The 11708-nt window shown below is 37.5% G+C and overlaps 2 protein-coding genes across 3 annotated transcripts; both read right to left on the bottom strand.

Moving 5' to 3' along the window:
• Positions 1 to 3013: 3013 nt before the first annotated feature.
• tnni1c (troponin I, skeletal, slow c) lies at positions 3014 to 5941 on the bottom strand. Its single transcript, XM_062420605.1, has 7 exons — positions 5379 to 5941; positions 5261 to 5299; positions 4102 to 4143; positions 3812 to 3943; positions 3591 to 3680; positions 3271 to 3453; positions 3014 to 3182 (listed from the first exon to the last, which is right to left on the bottom strand). Exons 2-7 carry the CDS (start codon positions 5282 to 5284, stop codon positions 3081 to 3083), a joined length of 573 nt encoding a protein of 190 aa, XP_062276589.1. The 5' UTR covers positions 5285 to 5299; positions 5379 to 5941; the 3' UTR covers positions 3014 to 3080.
• Positions 5942 to 9693: 3752 nt separating this feature from the next.
• LOC133982324 (piggyBac transposable element-derived protein 2-like) lies at positions 9694 to 11140 on the bottom strand. Of its 2 annotated transcripts, none has more exons than XM_062421319.1 (2): positions 11098 to 11140; positions 9694 to 10662 (listed from the first exon to the last, which is right to left on the bottom strand). In XM_062421319.1, the coding sequence occupies exon 2, from the start codon at positions 10650 to 10652 to the stop codon at positions 9930 to 9932; it is 723 nt and encodes a 240-aa protein (XP_062277303.1). In that variant the 5' UTR covers positions 10653 to 10662; positions 11098 to 11140; the 3' UTR covers positions 9694 to 9929. The 2 variants fall into 2 exon arrangements, with proteins under 2 accessions (XP_062277303.1, XP_062277302.1); XM_062421318.1 differs by having other exon boundaries at positions 9694 to 10940; positions 11098 to 11120.
• Between the last annotated feature and the right edge of the window lie 568 nt (positions 11141 to 11708).

The following is an 11708-nucleotide window of genomic DNA, read 5'->3' as shown; positions in this document are numbered from 1 at the left end:
ACAGCCTTATTTGTCATGTTGTAAATTATGGAAAATGTTTTATTTATTTTATTTTTTTTCCCATTTGCTTTTCATGTTACTTCAAGTAACAAAAGGCAAAAGTGTAACTCAGTTTACTTGTTGAGTGCCCCCTCCCCTGTTTGTCCTCATCAACATTCATTGTGCCTTTCTGATGTGACTGTTATTCAGGTACTGGGCCCACTGTGGGCTCTTTTTAGGCAGGTCAGGAAAAGCCTTAAACTGGAAAAATTTATTCCGATTGAAGTGATTTTCAAGAGTGTATAATTTAGTTTTGTAAGACAGAAACCAATATTTCAAAATTGATTTAGACGTGTGTGTGTGTGTGTGTGTGTGTGAGAGTGTGTGTGAGAGTGTGTGAGAGTGTGTGAGAGTGTGTGAGAGAGAGAGAGAGAGAGAGAGAGAGAGAGAGAGAGAGAGAGAGAGAGAGAGAGAGAGAGAGAGAGAGAGAGAGAGAGAGAGAGAGAGAGAGAGAGAGAGAGAGAGAGAGAGAGAGAGAGAGAGAGAGAGAGAGAGAGAGAGAGAGAGAGAGAGAGAGAGAGATCAAATATTATACAACTGAGAAAACAGAAATTTTATTCAACATAAAAAATGAATGCATGTTCTCTGTACACTCACCAAAGATCTTATTTGAAATTGAACAGGAGGAATGTGTGTTTGTGTTTTTAAACGTGGCATGAAGGGCCGTTTTAGTCAAGAGCTTCTTTTACTGTAATTTAAGTTGATGTCACCATAATCTTTTTATTGATATATATGCTGAACTGAATTTTTCATTCTTTGTTCCAAAAAGTTTTGATGAATTTTTGTTGTTTGGCTCAGCTTCTGAAGTTTCCCATTTTAACAGAGAGTAATCCTGTTTTCACTGTTGACATTTTCAGTACAGATAGCAAATATTCTGTTCATGTAGTGAGTTATAACATGATCTTGTGTGTTAACCATATTGTTGTATTGTTATTTAAGACAAGGGTCAGCATTTTCTATTATCTGTTAACATTCCAGTTTTAACAAACCTGCTGTGCCTGTCATTTCAAATTGATACATGTTGAACCATTTCACTAAAAACGCTGCACAAATTCTGGCGTGATGCCAAACTTTGAGTTTGTAAAACTGTCAAGTGCTGTGTAGTATTTTTATTCCGCCTTTGCTTTTTTCTTTTATCAAAGCATTCAGGCATTTGTGTTCTGGTTTCTGGTTTGGCCAGAAAGTATGATGTTTTCCCTTTTCCTACATCTCCTCCTTTGTTTTAGTTTTTTATATATACCTCGACACTCTCTTTACGCTGGGAGTTCACCTCAGCCTTAATAATACAGTTTGGGATTCTCTTCTCTCAGGGACAGGCTTTACCATTTACACTGCCTTGACAAATCAGAGGAATAAATTTCTCCAAAAAAAGTTTTTCTTGCCTTTATTTTCATTACATTTTGTATATTTTAAATACCTGCCTGTCTTTCAGGTAATGGCCTTAGAAAAGCTGCAAAATCAAAATGAAAACAACAGATATTCAGGCTGTCAATTGTATGTCTACAGCATTCAAATTAAGATAAATAAGAGGTAACTCTATTTGTGGGATAAGCTTTTTTTCCAATAAGCATTGTGCTGTTGAACATATTTTGTTTTACATGGCATCTCTGTCAGTTTCAGTCTGCAGTCTGTGCCTCTTTGTCCTGTACTATACACATTTCAGCAAATTTTCATTGTTGGGTTACAATCCTACATTATGGAAATTGCTTGAACGTCAGTATGGTATGTATGACACCCTTTTAAAGCTGTTTAATTATGCAGAAAAGTGTAGTTGCTGAAATTTTGACAGATTTTTGATGATGAGTTTTTACCAGGCAGCAGTATTACACAGAAACATATTAGAAAACATATAGAAAAGTTCTTAAAGTAAAGACACAAAAAAGTGTTGTGAGTCAGTCAGTGCATAGTCCTATGCCAAGCTTAAAGTGTGTCCATTAAGTTTAACAGCATTTTGTAATATTCTCATTCACTGGGATGTGGTCATTGGGCCGATGATTGGGCATGAAGTCAGACTCTTTGACATTGTTAAATAAAAAGATGAGGTGCTATAATTTTCCCTGCGGCAGGTACTTTGCTACTTCTAATATTTAGCACACCCAACCGCATACAAAAGTTCCATCCAGAGCATTGCACACAAACACAGCCAGCGGCAGGAAAATGGCCACCCATGATTATGGGTTCATGGGACAATTACCCTCCCTTAGTGTGGGTTCCTGCCTAATTTTGTCTTACCTGAATGATAGTAAAAGCACAAATAATGTCTCAGTAAACTTCTCAGAGGTTATACAATGTACAGTAAATATAGAGGTCTGATGCTTGAGGGCAGCTTTTAAAATAGTGATGAATGGTCTACACGGTATGAATAATAGTCTGACTGTACACCAGCATTCATGCCCTGATGCTCAGCAGGCTCTAATAAATTCCTTGAAGGCTGGCGACTCCATCTCGTCAGCCCAAGGACAGCTACTGGAGTGTGTGACGATGTTTACTGTTTATTATTGGAGAGGAATTCATTCCAGTCAAGAGTAAAGACTAAGTATATCCTGGCTCTGACACAAAATTGTCACTATAATTCAATGGCATAACTTAGCGGACACTGTACCTGAAAAAAGCTATTAGGTCTTATTCATAACTGTGAAAGGACAATGTCAAGCCAGTATTAAATATAAATGAAACTAAAGGGCATTATCATGATTATCTAAAGCATTATCGGACAGTAACAATATCACAATGTTCTTTTACAAATGGTCTACATAAGAACTGAATGAAAAAAATAACAGACTTCCCTAAAAACAGAATCAGCAAAAAATAATCAACAAAGACCACCAACTGTGAGCCAGCTGTTGTAAACCAAATTTATATTTGAGCCTCATCACGTAACAATCTTCCAAGGCAATTCTTGTTTTAATTAACATTTTAATATTTTCCCTTTTTTTTAAAGTTTTAAGCATTTTTGTTGTTGTTGTATTATTTATTTTGTATGTATTCTTCAGTTTCAGTATCACTCCCTAACATCGTGCAGTATTACTGAAAGAGCTTTTCTATTGAGCGCCACCAGCAGCATCGAACATCTTCTTCCTGCCTTCCATGCCAGACATGGCCTCCACATTCTTACGCCAGTCACCCACCTCCATGGTCAGCTCCTAAAGTTTTCAAAACACATATTTAGACCATTATGTCTTTGCAGTTTCATTATTTTCCTTCCATATGCGTTTACTTGCGTAGCCATACCTTCTCTTGTTTGATGTCCTCTTTCTTCACAGATTTTAGATTTGCCCTCAGGTCCATGGAGCCCTTATTTCTGGATCCAAACAGAGCCCTCAGCATCTCATCTGCTGACACTCTTACCTTCCTCAGGGCCGGCTTCTTGAACTTCCCTCCGAGGTCCTGCACTTTTAGTTTCAATTGATTGATCTAGACATGGTGAAAAGCTTTGCTGGTGAGTTTATATTAATAGATGATATTTTTTCTTTTTTCTTTAAGTACGTCTGTTTTCAATGTGCATGACTCAAATATTGTGTGTTAATGTCCAGTTTATATTGATGTCATACGTCTTTGCTGTTATTGATGACTTTGGCCTCACAGTCATACCGCTCCTCATCCACCTGATCAATCATTGCATGGATCTGCTTACAAAGTTTCTACAAAACAATTACAAACACAAATATGCACACAAATATGCAGATTAAACACTAATTACTTAATTACTATTACTTTGCATATAACAGCGTTTTATGGTTACCTTCTCTGACTGTTTATCTGTGGCTCTCACCTGCATTTCTTCTATTTTTAGACCAGTGAGCTGCAGTGGTTTAAGCTTTTCTCCCAGGTAGCAAACCTTCTCTTCCTCTCTTGCAGCTTTCTCTGCCTCCAGTTGCTCTGTTGCACGAGTGAGCAAGAGAATCTGAGGAGGTCAAAGGTCAGTGTTTGCAATCTTAATGTTCGTAATATTCCTGTGTATTTCTACATGAGAAAAGTGTCACTCATTTTGACAGTTTTATGTACAGTGTGTAAGCTAATACAATAAGATATGACTATTTTTACAATTTATGTGATGTTTACCTTCAGTGATAGCTTTCGGGAGGCTGAAATCTTGGATTTGGGCTGAAAATATTACAAGATTTAACATATAAAACCTGACTTTGTAGTAGTAATGCAATTTAAACATACCACATGTCAGATAAATAGCAATTATTTTTCCTGAAATATGTTCCACTTTTATTGTTTGGTAATAATAATAACTTTATTTGTATAACACCTCAAATGCAGCTCGAAGTGCTTTACAACAAAACAAATTTCATGCACCAAGTGATCCACATAAAAAAGACATACAATGAACATAAAAACATCTAAATGTACCTCAGAAGGTATTTTGCCATGTGTACATGATCTGTAAATGGCATCTAGATCCCTGAAGCCTAACAGAACCTCTCCCTTTTCCCAATGGACACAGATTCACCACTGGTCCTCATGAACCAAAAATAAGCCGCTTACAAACTAGGAAAAAGCTTTGCTCACTGCCATGCTCACTGCTCTGAATGTGACTTTGTTACTTCACTATACAAAGACAACAGCAGCTTTCAAAGTCCAATATTTTAGCTGTGAGAAGAGTTATTTTTCTCATCTAAATACATGCAACCTCTATGCCAAATAATTACAGAATGTCTCCTTACTCTGAAAATTCCAGTCAAGTCAGGATACATTAGCAGCACAACTGACTCTACTTTCAGTATACTTTACAGATGTTAAATATTAACCCATCTCTGAAACCCATTGAGATGTAAATGAAAGCAAAATGTAGTTCACAAACACATCAACAAAAGATATAATGAGCAAGAGAATTGCTCATTATTAATCATTAATTGAAACTGTCAGCAATGCTGAAAGAGTCAGAGTTTAATTATTAGTATCATTATGTCTCTGGGTTTGCTGTACCCATCTTCACAAAGAGTTAGATTTGAATTTATCAGTCAGAGTAAATATGATATAGTACAGTAGTCATAATATGAAATTACAATCTACTCTAACTCAATCAAATTGATGTTTTTACATTTGTAATCCTATCCTATCTTCTTGTGCTGTGCCCCACTTGATTTTATTATTGCTTTCTTCCAGGGAAGCTGTCCAGCTGAGTGATATGATGCAGTCATGCAAACTACTTGACAGGTTAGTACAATGGGGCTATTATTCATAAACACATTGTCCGTTCATGTATCATTACCTTTATCTCAGCCCTGGGGGCCATGGGTGCTGGTGTGTACTGAGGAGAAAGAGTTAAAGAAAGTGAGAGATGAAGAAAGTGAATTTGAGCAGAGTAAGGCATGCAGGCTGTAACTTACGCTATTGTTTTGTCCATGTGGAATTTGTTGGACCGCAGAAACAAGCAAACAGGAGACACAGTTAAATATCTGTACATAAAATGTTTTCTGATAAACAATTAGAAACAGCAAACTCTTAAATTTTGTGATGATAGAACTTACTCGTGAGACATTGTTGAACCCTTCACAAAGAAATAATTAGGATGCAATAGGATTTGACAAAGAAAAACAAAAAAAGGCCAGTCACTGAAAATGACACATCCAGTATCAGAACATGGATTATGAATGTACAACAGACAGAAATCAGTATGACTTTTTCACTGCAGTTGGCTTTTATATACTATACTGATGCACCAAAGATAATCTATTATGAAGATGAACCACTCCACTTAAGGCCCGTCATCTGGTTTACAAAGCAGTCACAGGATCCTGTGTAGGCAGAAAACACAGTGTCTTGTGTTGCAGGTTTCTATTGAAAATGACTGACATCCTGCTACTTTCTGTGTCCTTGCAGTTACAGTAGTTAAAACACAAATCTTGCAACTTTTCCCTCAAAATACAAAGTCAAAATTTCCTTATCAGTTTATTATATCAGTAACCACTTCACTATCTGAATGACATGACAGCATCACATTTGTTCATCAAAATGTCTAATCTGGTTTGATATTTGATGCATTTATAGGCTATGATCAAAACCAGTTTAACACAAACGCAACTTTAAGTCCTGTACATCAGTATTTTCTATTATTACAGTTAAAGTTAAGTTAAATACAATTTGATCCAAATAAAAGTGTAATGTTTGAAAGGGAATTGATATCAGTAATGTGAGAGCACACTCTTGTCAGGAACATATCTGTGGTACAATGAGAAAAAGCACATAGTGAGATGTCCTCTCTTTTCTGCACTACTCACATAGCAGGCATGCAACACCACCCACCAGTCAGTCAGAAATTATTGGTCGGTCACCAAGGATTAATGAGAAAGCTCCGCTTGTTAACTCAACAACTCTCTACTGACTGATATGATTATCACCTCTTTTAGAAAGGGTAATGTCCTATCTGCAAACCAGATGGATATAAGTATTTGCCTTATGTTCATTCAAATTCTGAGCAGTGGTGTTATCTGAGAAGAATTTTTAAAAGAACACTTAAATATATAACATATATGTGTACCTTCTAGTGACTATTCCACTCTAACAATATACAGATACAAACAAAAGAACAACAGACATTATTGTTCTTTCTGTTAGTGTTGTTCAACAGCAGATGTCACGTTGCCATACTCAGTAACCTTTCTTTGCTATGTCTGTCATCCACATAATGTGATACACCCACTCAGCCAGTATTAAAGACATGGCTGGATTAACATGTAGCGACCAAGGTGAAAAACTGTGTTTGTACACACACCCCTTAATCTCTGTGTATGTACCCAACCCTGTCACCTGCAGGTTTACATCAACTACAGGGTTGGCTACACTGGTTTGCCAGACCCAAAAATCAACTAGCACTGCCACAGTAAGCTGTAATACAACCTTGCAACAGGATTTCCTATGTGTTAATAGTTTTGGGCGGTTTGGTTAAACACATCTTTCATGAGGAATGTGTATCTTGTCAGTACAATACATAACCTTCGTACTGTACATAAAGCAGTTTCGCATTTTGCTAAATATGTTGATTGTGTTGAATAATGTTCGTAAAATTGAATGTTTTGGACACATTTGTTGCATCCTGGGTGTTATTAGAAACAAGTCAAATGTGTGTATGAGTGTGTACAAGATATGCAATACTGTGTTATTCAAACCAAGAAGAGTAACAACATGTCTTTCTGCTTAAATATATTATTGATGGAACACGTGCAATGACTCTGTGTAATATGACCTCTGCACAGACTTCAGCAACAGCATCAAAAGTTCCAACTGCAGTGTTCACCCATTGTCAATACCTGTTTTTTCCTATTCAGGGTCACAGACAGGTTGGAGTGCCAGCATGGACTGAGGGATGCCAGGCTACTTCAGGCTACTTCACCTGACTTATACAATATATCTTTGGAATGTGGTAACACACACAAACACCACACCTGAGATTGAAACAAAGGACATTTCTTTGACATGAGGTGACAGCGCTGAACACAAAACTAATATTTCCAAGAGGATATTTACAGGTTTATGTGAAATAACCAAGAAAGTGCATTATGAATGTACGTTGTGTCATTACTTTTTTTTTACCCTTCTGTCCTCTTTCCTGTCCTTCTGCATTTGAACAGAAAACAGAATACATTTGCATGGGACTAAATCACTTTTCACATAGCATGTGTGTACTTTGTGGCGTGACTCTATAGAATGACAAAGAAAGTAAATATTGGTTTAATATTCACATTTTACCCTTTTCTACTTTTTGGCTCATAGCTGATAACATCCCTTGAAAGAATGAAAGTGTTGACCTTGATGGTATATGCCTCCTGTGATATGCCTCACTTCTCTGAGACTGATGATATGTTTTTTTGTTTACATGTACAAAGGCAGTGTTGTGTTTTATATAGGAGTCAGGATCAGTTTAGTGCAATTGCAACAGTCACACTGTGCCTATTTTTGGATCATCGACATCTCCTTCATTAAAGTAATTTTCTTGTCCTTATGTAATTATTCCATGCATTGTAATAAACAGGAGGGCCAACAATATTAAAAATGTTATTTTAGAAAAATAGAAGGCACCTTCACTCCTTCTATTGAAGCCTCTACCTTTAAAATGTGTCCATATGAGAAGAGAGTTATTTTATTAGCACATATAGATGGTTACATATGTGTAACCTAATATTGAGTGATGACACCCTCTTCAGGATGGCTCAGATATTTGTCTTCAAAGATACTGGCCAAAAATACCAACCTATAGTTTGACTTCCCTCACTGGAGACAGATGACAAGTTCAAGGCTCTGTGATTTAATTCAGACAAATCCACCTGGCAGAAGGCTCCATATAGAATGAGTCTATTTCAGGCCTATCTTACTCGCTCAACAGTCAGTGTTAAAAACCCTCTATGGCATGAATTATAGTTTTTTGGAGAAAAAAATATTTTTTGGGAGTTTGGGAGTCCCTGTTGATATATAAATCATAAAATGTGCCCCCCCCCCCCCCCCCCCCCACACCCCTATAAGGGTACTAAAATGTCATAGTTTTTTGAATACACACATGTAGTGGAATTAGGAGAAAACAAGCAATTTATCTTAGCAAATATGGAGTTTATTTTCATGTAAGCATTTAATGCAAAAAACAAATGTGTGTGTGTGTGTGTGTCTGGGCAGGGGTAGGGGTGTGGGGGGGCATGCACGTGTGCATGGGAGGGGAGTTTGTCTCTATATGTGATTGTATGTAGGCTATTTCTGTATATTTAAATGTGATTTTATTGAGCATGGTTTCACTCCCAGCATTTCTCTTTTAGCAAAATACAACTAGAATTTGTGATGTCTTCACCCTCCTGACACACATGCACACACATCATCATCTACACACACGCACAGTCACTCACCCACTAAAATCACATATGTCACTTGACTAGCTGATCCTTCAGTGACCCCTGACCTCCTAACTGTATCTCGAATCTGATTCTGGGGTCCACTTTTCCTCACTGTCATTCTCATCAAGCTCACTGTCCTCACTGTCAGAGGGAAACCCCCCTAACTGCCCAATCACATGCCTTCTTCCCATAAAGTTCTTACATCCATTTTCTAGGAATTAGTACAAGTTCATGTTTGTTTCTGATTTGACTATTGTCATAATTATATATCCCATTGCTCAATGCTCTCAAAACTTTAATATTATGGTTCTCGATCATCCTGAACCTCCTATTCCTGATCCAGCACAAGTGATACATGTGATCAAATTGGTATTAACTGCTGTAGCTGCTTGATAACAAACTGATGATTTGAATTGGGTGTGTTGGAGCAGGGACACATCTAAAACATGCAGGCAGAAGGTCCTCAGGACCCAGAGTTGAGTACCACTGCTTTGGCTTGACTGCCCTAACAAAAGTGGTCTAACTGCATGATTCTGCCCTGAGGCAACGAACGAAAAAACTGTTTTAAACACTGTTTTAGTAAATAAACGAAAACAAAATATATCTTCAAACATCCAAATATACTTATTTACATATTCATGCACATATTTTTATTTTTTAAAGTTGTTTGAATTTAAACATGTAAAAAGACAACATTTATCATACCAATTGCTGGCACTACGTTGCATGCAACTTTGGTACCTAAAAGGATTGCCCCACCCTCCAGTCAGAGGTCAAACCCACTTCTACCCCTAATTTTATTGGATGAGGACATGTCTTGTGACATTGTATTTAAATGTTTTAACCCTCTATGGCATGAATTTTATTTTTCTGAGGAAAAAAATATTTCACTCTACTTTTTGGGAGTTTGGGAGTCCTGATAAATCAATCATAAAATTTTGCGATGGATACAAATGGGTTTGTTGCCTCAAAGCAACAACATGCTACAAGGGTACCAAAACTTATAAACACATGTAGTGGAATTAGGACAAAATGAATGCTATTTTCTTGACTTCTTTTCTTCTACTCACTGTGGAACTTCAAAAAGCAGTTGCTAGTAGATGTGAAGCACAGGCGGATGTCACATTTCTGGCACTTTACTTTTGGAGTACCGTTGCACCCTGGAACTTTGCATCTGCCCTTCTTGTCAGACATCTCTATCCAGTGGGCTGTGGCATCCAGGCGCACATCAGAGATGGGGATTGCTGCAGTGGGTCCCCTTCTCTTCTTCTCCATGTATTCGTTATCAATGGTAGAACTGGATCTACCTCTCTTGCGATCCAGACACTTTCCACTTTTGCAGAGGCCTTCAGCGATGTATGATTTGAATGTATAGAGCCTCATTTGCTCCTCCTTTCTTATGCCAGTACCATCACAATCTCTTCTATACAGCAGCCAGGCTGTCACAATGGTCATGTCCAGCAAGTGGAACACCAGCCGGTGATACCACTTTTTGGACCTTATTTTGTTCCGGTACAGTGCAATCAGGGAGTCAAGTAGATCCACTCCACCCATATTCTTGTTGTACTCCTTCACCACAGCAGGGCAGGGGACTTTGATGTTCACCTTTTGCTTGCGGTCCCACCTCTCAACCTCTTTAACTGGGGATGCTTCGATGTAGTCACTCAGAAGGGTCACTGGGTGGTTATCATACCACTTCACTACATGCAAAGTGGTTTCTCCAACCACAGCCATCTTCTCTTCAAAAGAGACAAGTCCTGTTCTCTTCAGTTCAGGATCGCCCATCAAGTTGACACTGGGTAGTACATTGTTTGACTATTGTCAGAATTATACATCCCATCTCTTTCACATTCACAGTCCTGGTCCCAGTAATCCTGTATCCCTGATCCAACAAAACTGATGTGTGTAATCAACTGGATAGTAATTACTGATTGATAACAAACTGTTGATTTTAATCAGGAATGTTGGAGCAGGGAGGCTAGACATGCAGGCAGTGTCCTCAGGACCAGAGTTGAGTGCCACTGCTTTAGCATAATTGCCCTAACAAAAGTGGTCTAACTGCATGGTGTTGCACTGAGGCAACGAACGAAAAAACACAGTTTTAGAAGGTAAATGAAAACAAAATATTTAAACAATTAAATATACTTCTTTACATATTCATGCACATGCATATATTTTTCTTTGTTAAGTTAATTCACTTTAAACATGTAAAAAACAATATTTATCTTACCATTCGCTAGCACTGTGTCAAATGCAGATTTGGCTCAAAAAAGGATTGCTCTACCCCCCGGTCAAAGGTCAAACCCATTTCTACCCCTTATTGGATGTGGACATGTCTGGTGATATTACATTTAAAAAAAAAACATTAAAAAATTTAAAGGGATGGTATAATACCAAAGAAAGTGTTTCCTTGCCTGAGGGCAACACCCTGCCATAGAGGGTTAATCATTTGTATTTTAAAACGAAAATCAAATACCTTTTTTTGTTTTGTTTTTCAATACTCGTTTCTGAAAAGAAAATTGAATGACCAAAAGATACACGGACCCCTGACGCTGCCTTTAAGGACTATCGGCATACGACATCAGTGCTACTTAACTTTGAGTAGCTTGTTTTTTAATAATACAAAACAACAACAACAAAACAACAAAAAAAAACACACCAATACATTCTTTCTGTGCTTGGGGTATTAGTATATTGGCCCGGGTATACTTTCAATGTTTCCAGTTGGAGTCGTTTTTTGTTATTCTTTCTACGGTCTTCTTTCTGTTAGTCTCTTTCGGAAGATCGGTGCAACGTTTGAATTGGAAAGTACAAATTTACTAGGTGTACTTGAAGGCAGCA

The sequence above is a fragment of the Scomber scombrus genome, chromosome 6 (assembly GCF_963691925.1).
Source record: "Scomber scombrus chromosome 6, fScoSco1.1, whole genome shotgun sequence".
NCBI classification, from domain to species: domain Eukaryota; kingdom Metazoa; phylum Chordata; class Actinopteri; order Scombriformes; family Scombridae; genus Scomber; species Scomber scombrus.
The sequence above is the reverse complement of the archived record's forward strand: the minus strand, read 5'-3'. Positions and strand labels throughout refer to the sequence as shown.

Bases quoted from the DNA above. Each gene is read 5' to 3' on its own strand.
- tnni1c (XM_062420605.1), bottom strand. From the start codon at position 5,284: ATGGCCCCCAGGGCTGAGATAAAG. The intron at 3,944-4,101 runs GTAAACATCACA...TGACCTCCTCAG, and splicing joins CCCGAAAGCTATCACTGAAG to ATTCTCTTGCTCACTCGTGC. The intron at 3,454-3,590 runs GTATGACATCAA...CACCATGTCTAG, and splicing joins TCATCAATAACAGCAAAGAC to ATCAATCAATTGAAACTAAA.
- LOC133982324 (XM_062421319.1), bottom strand. From the start codon at position 10,652: ATGGGCGATCCTGAACTGAAGAGAACAGGACTTGTCTCTTTTGAAGAG.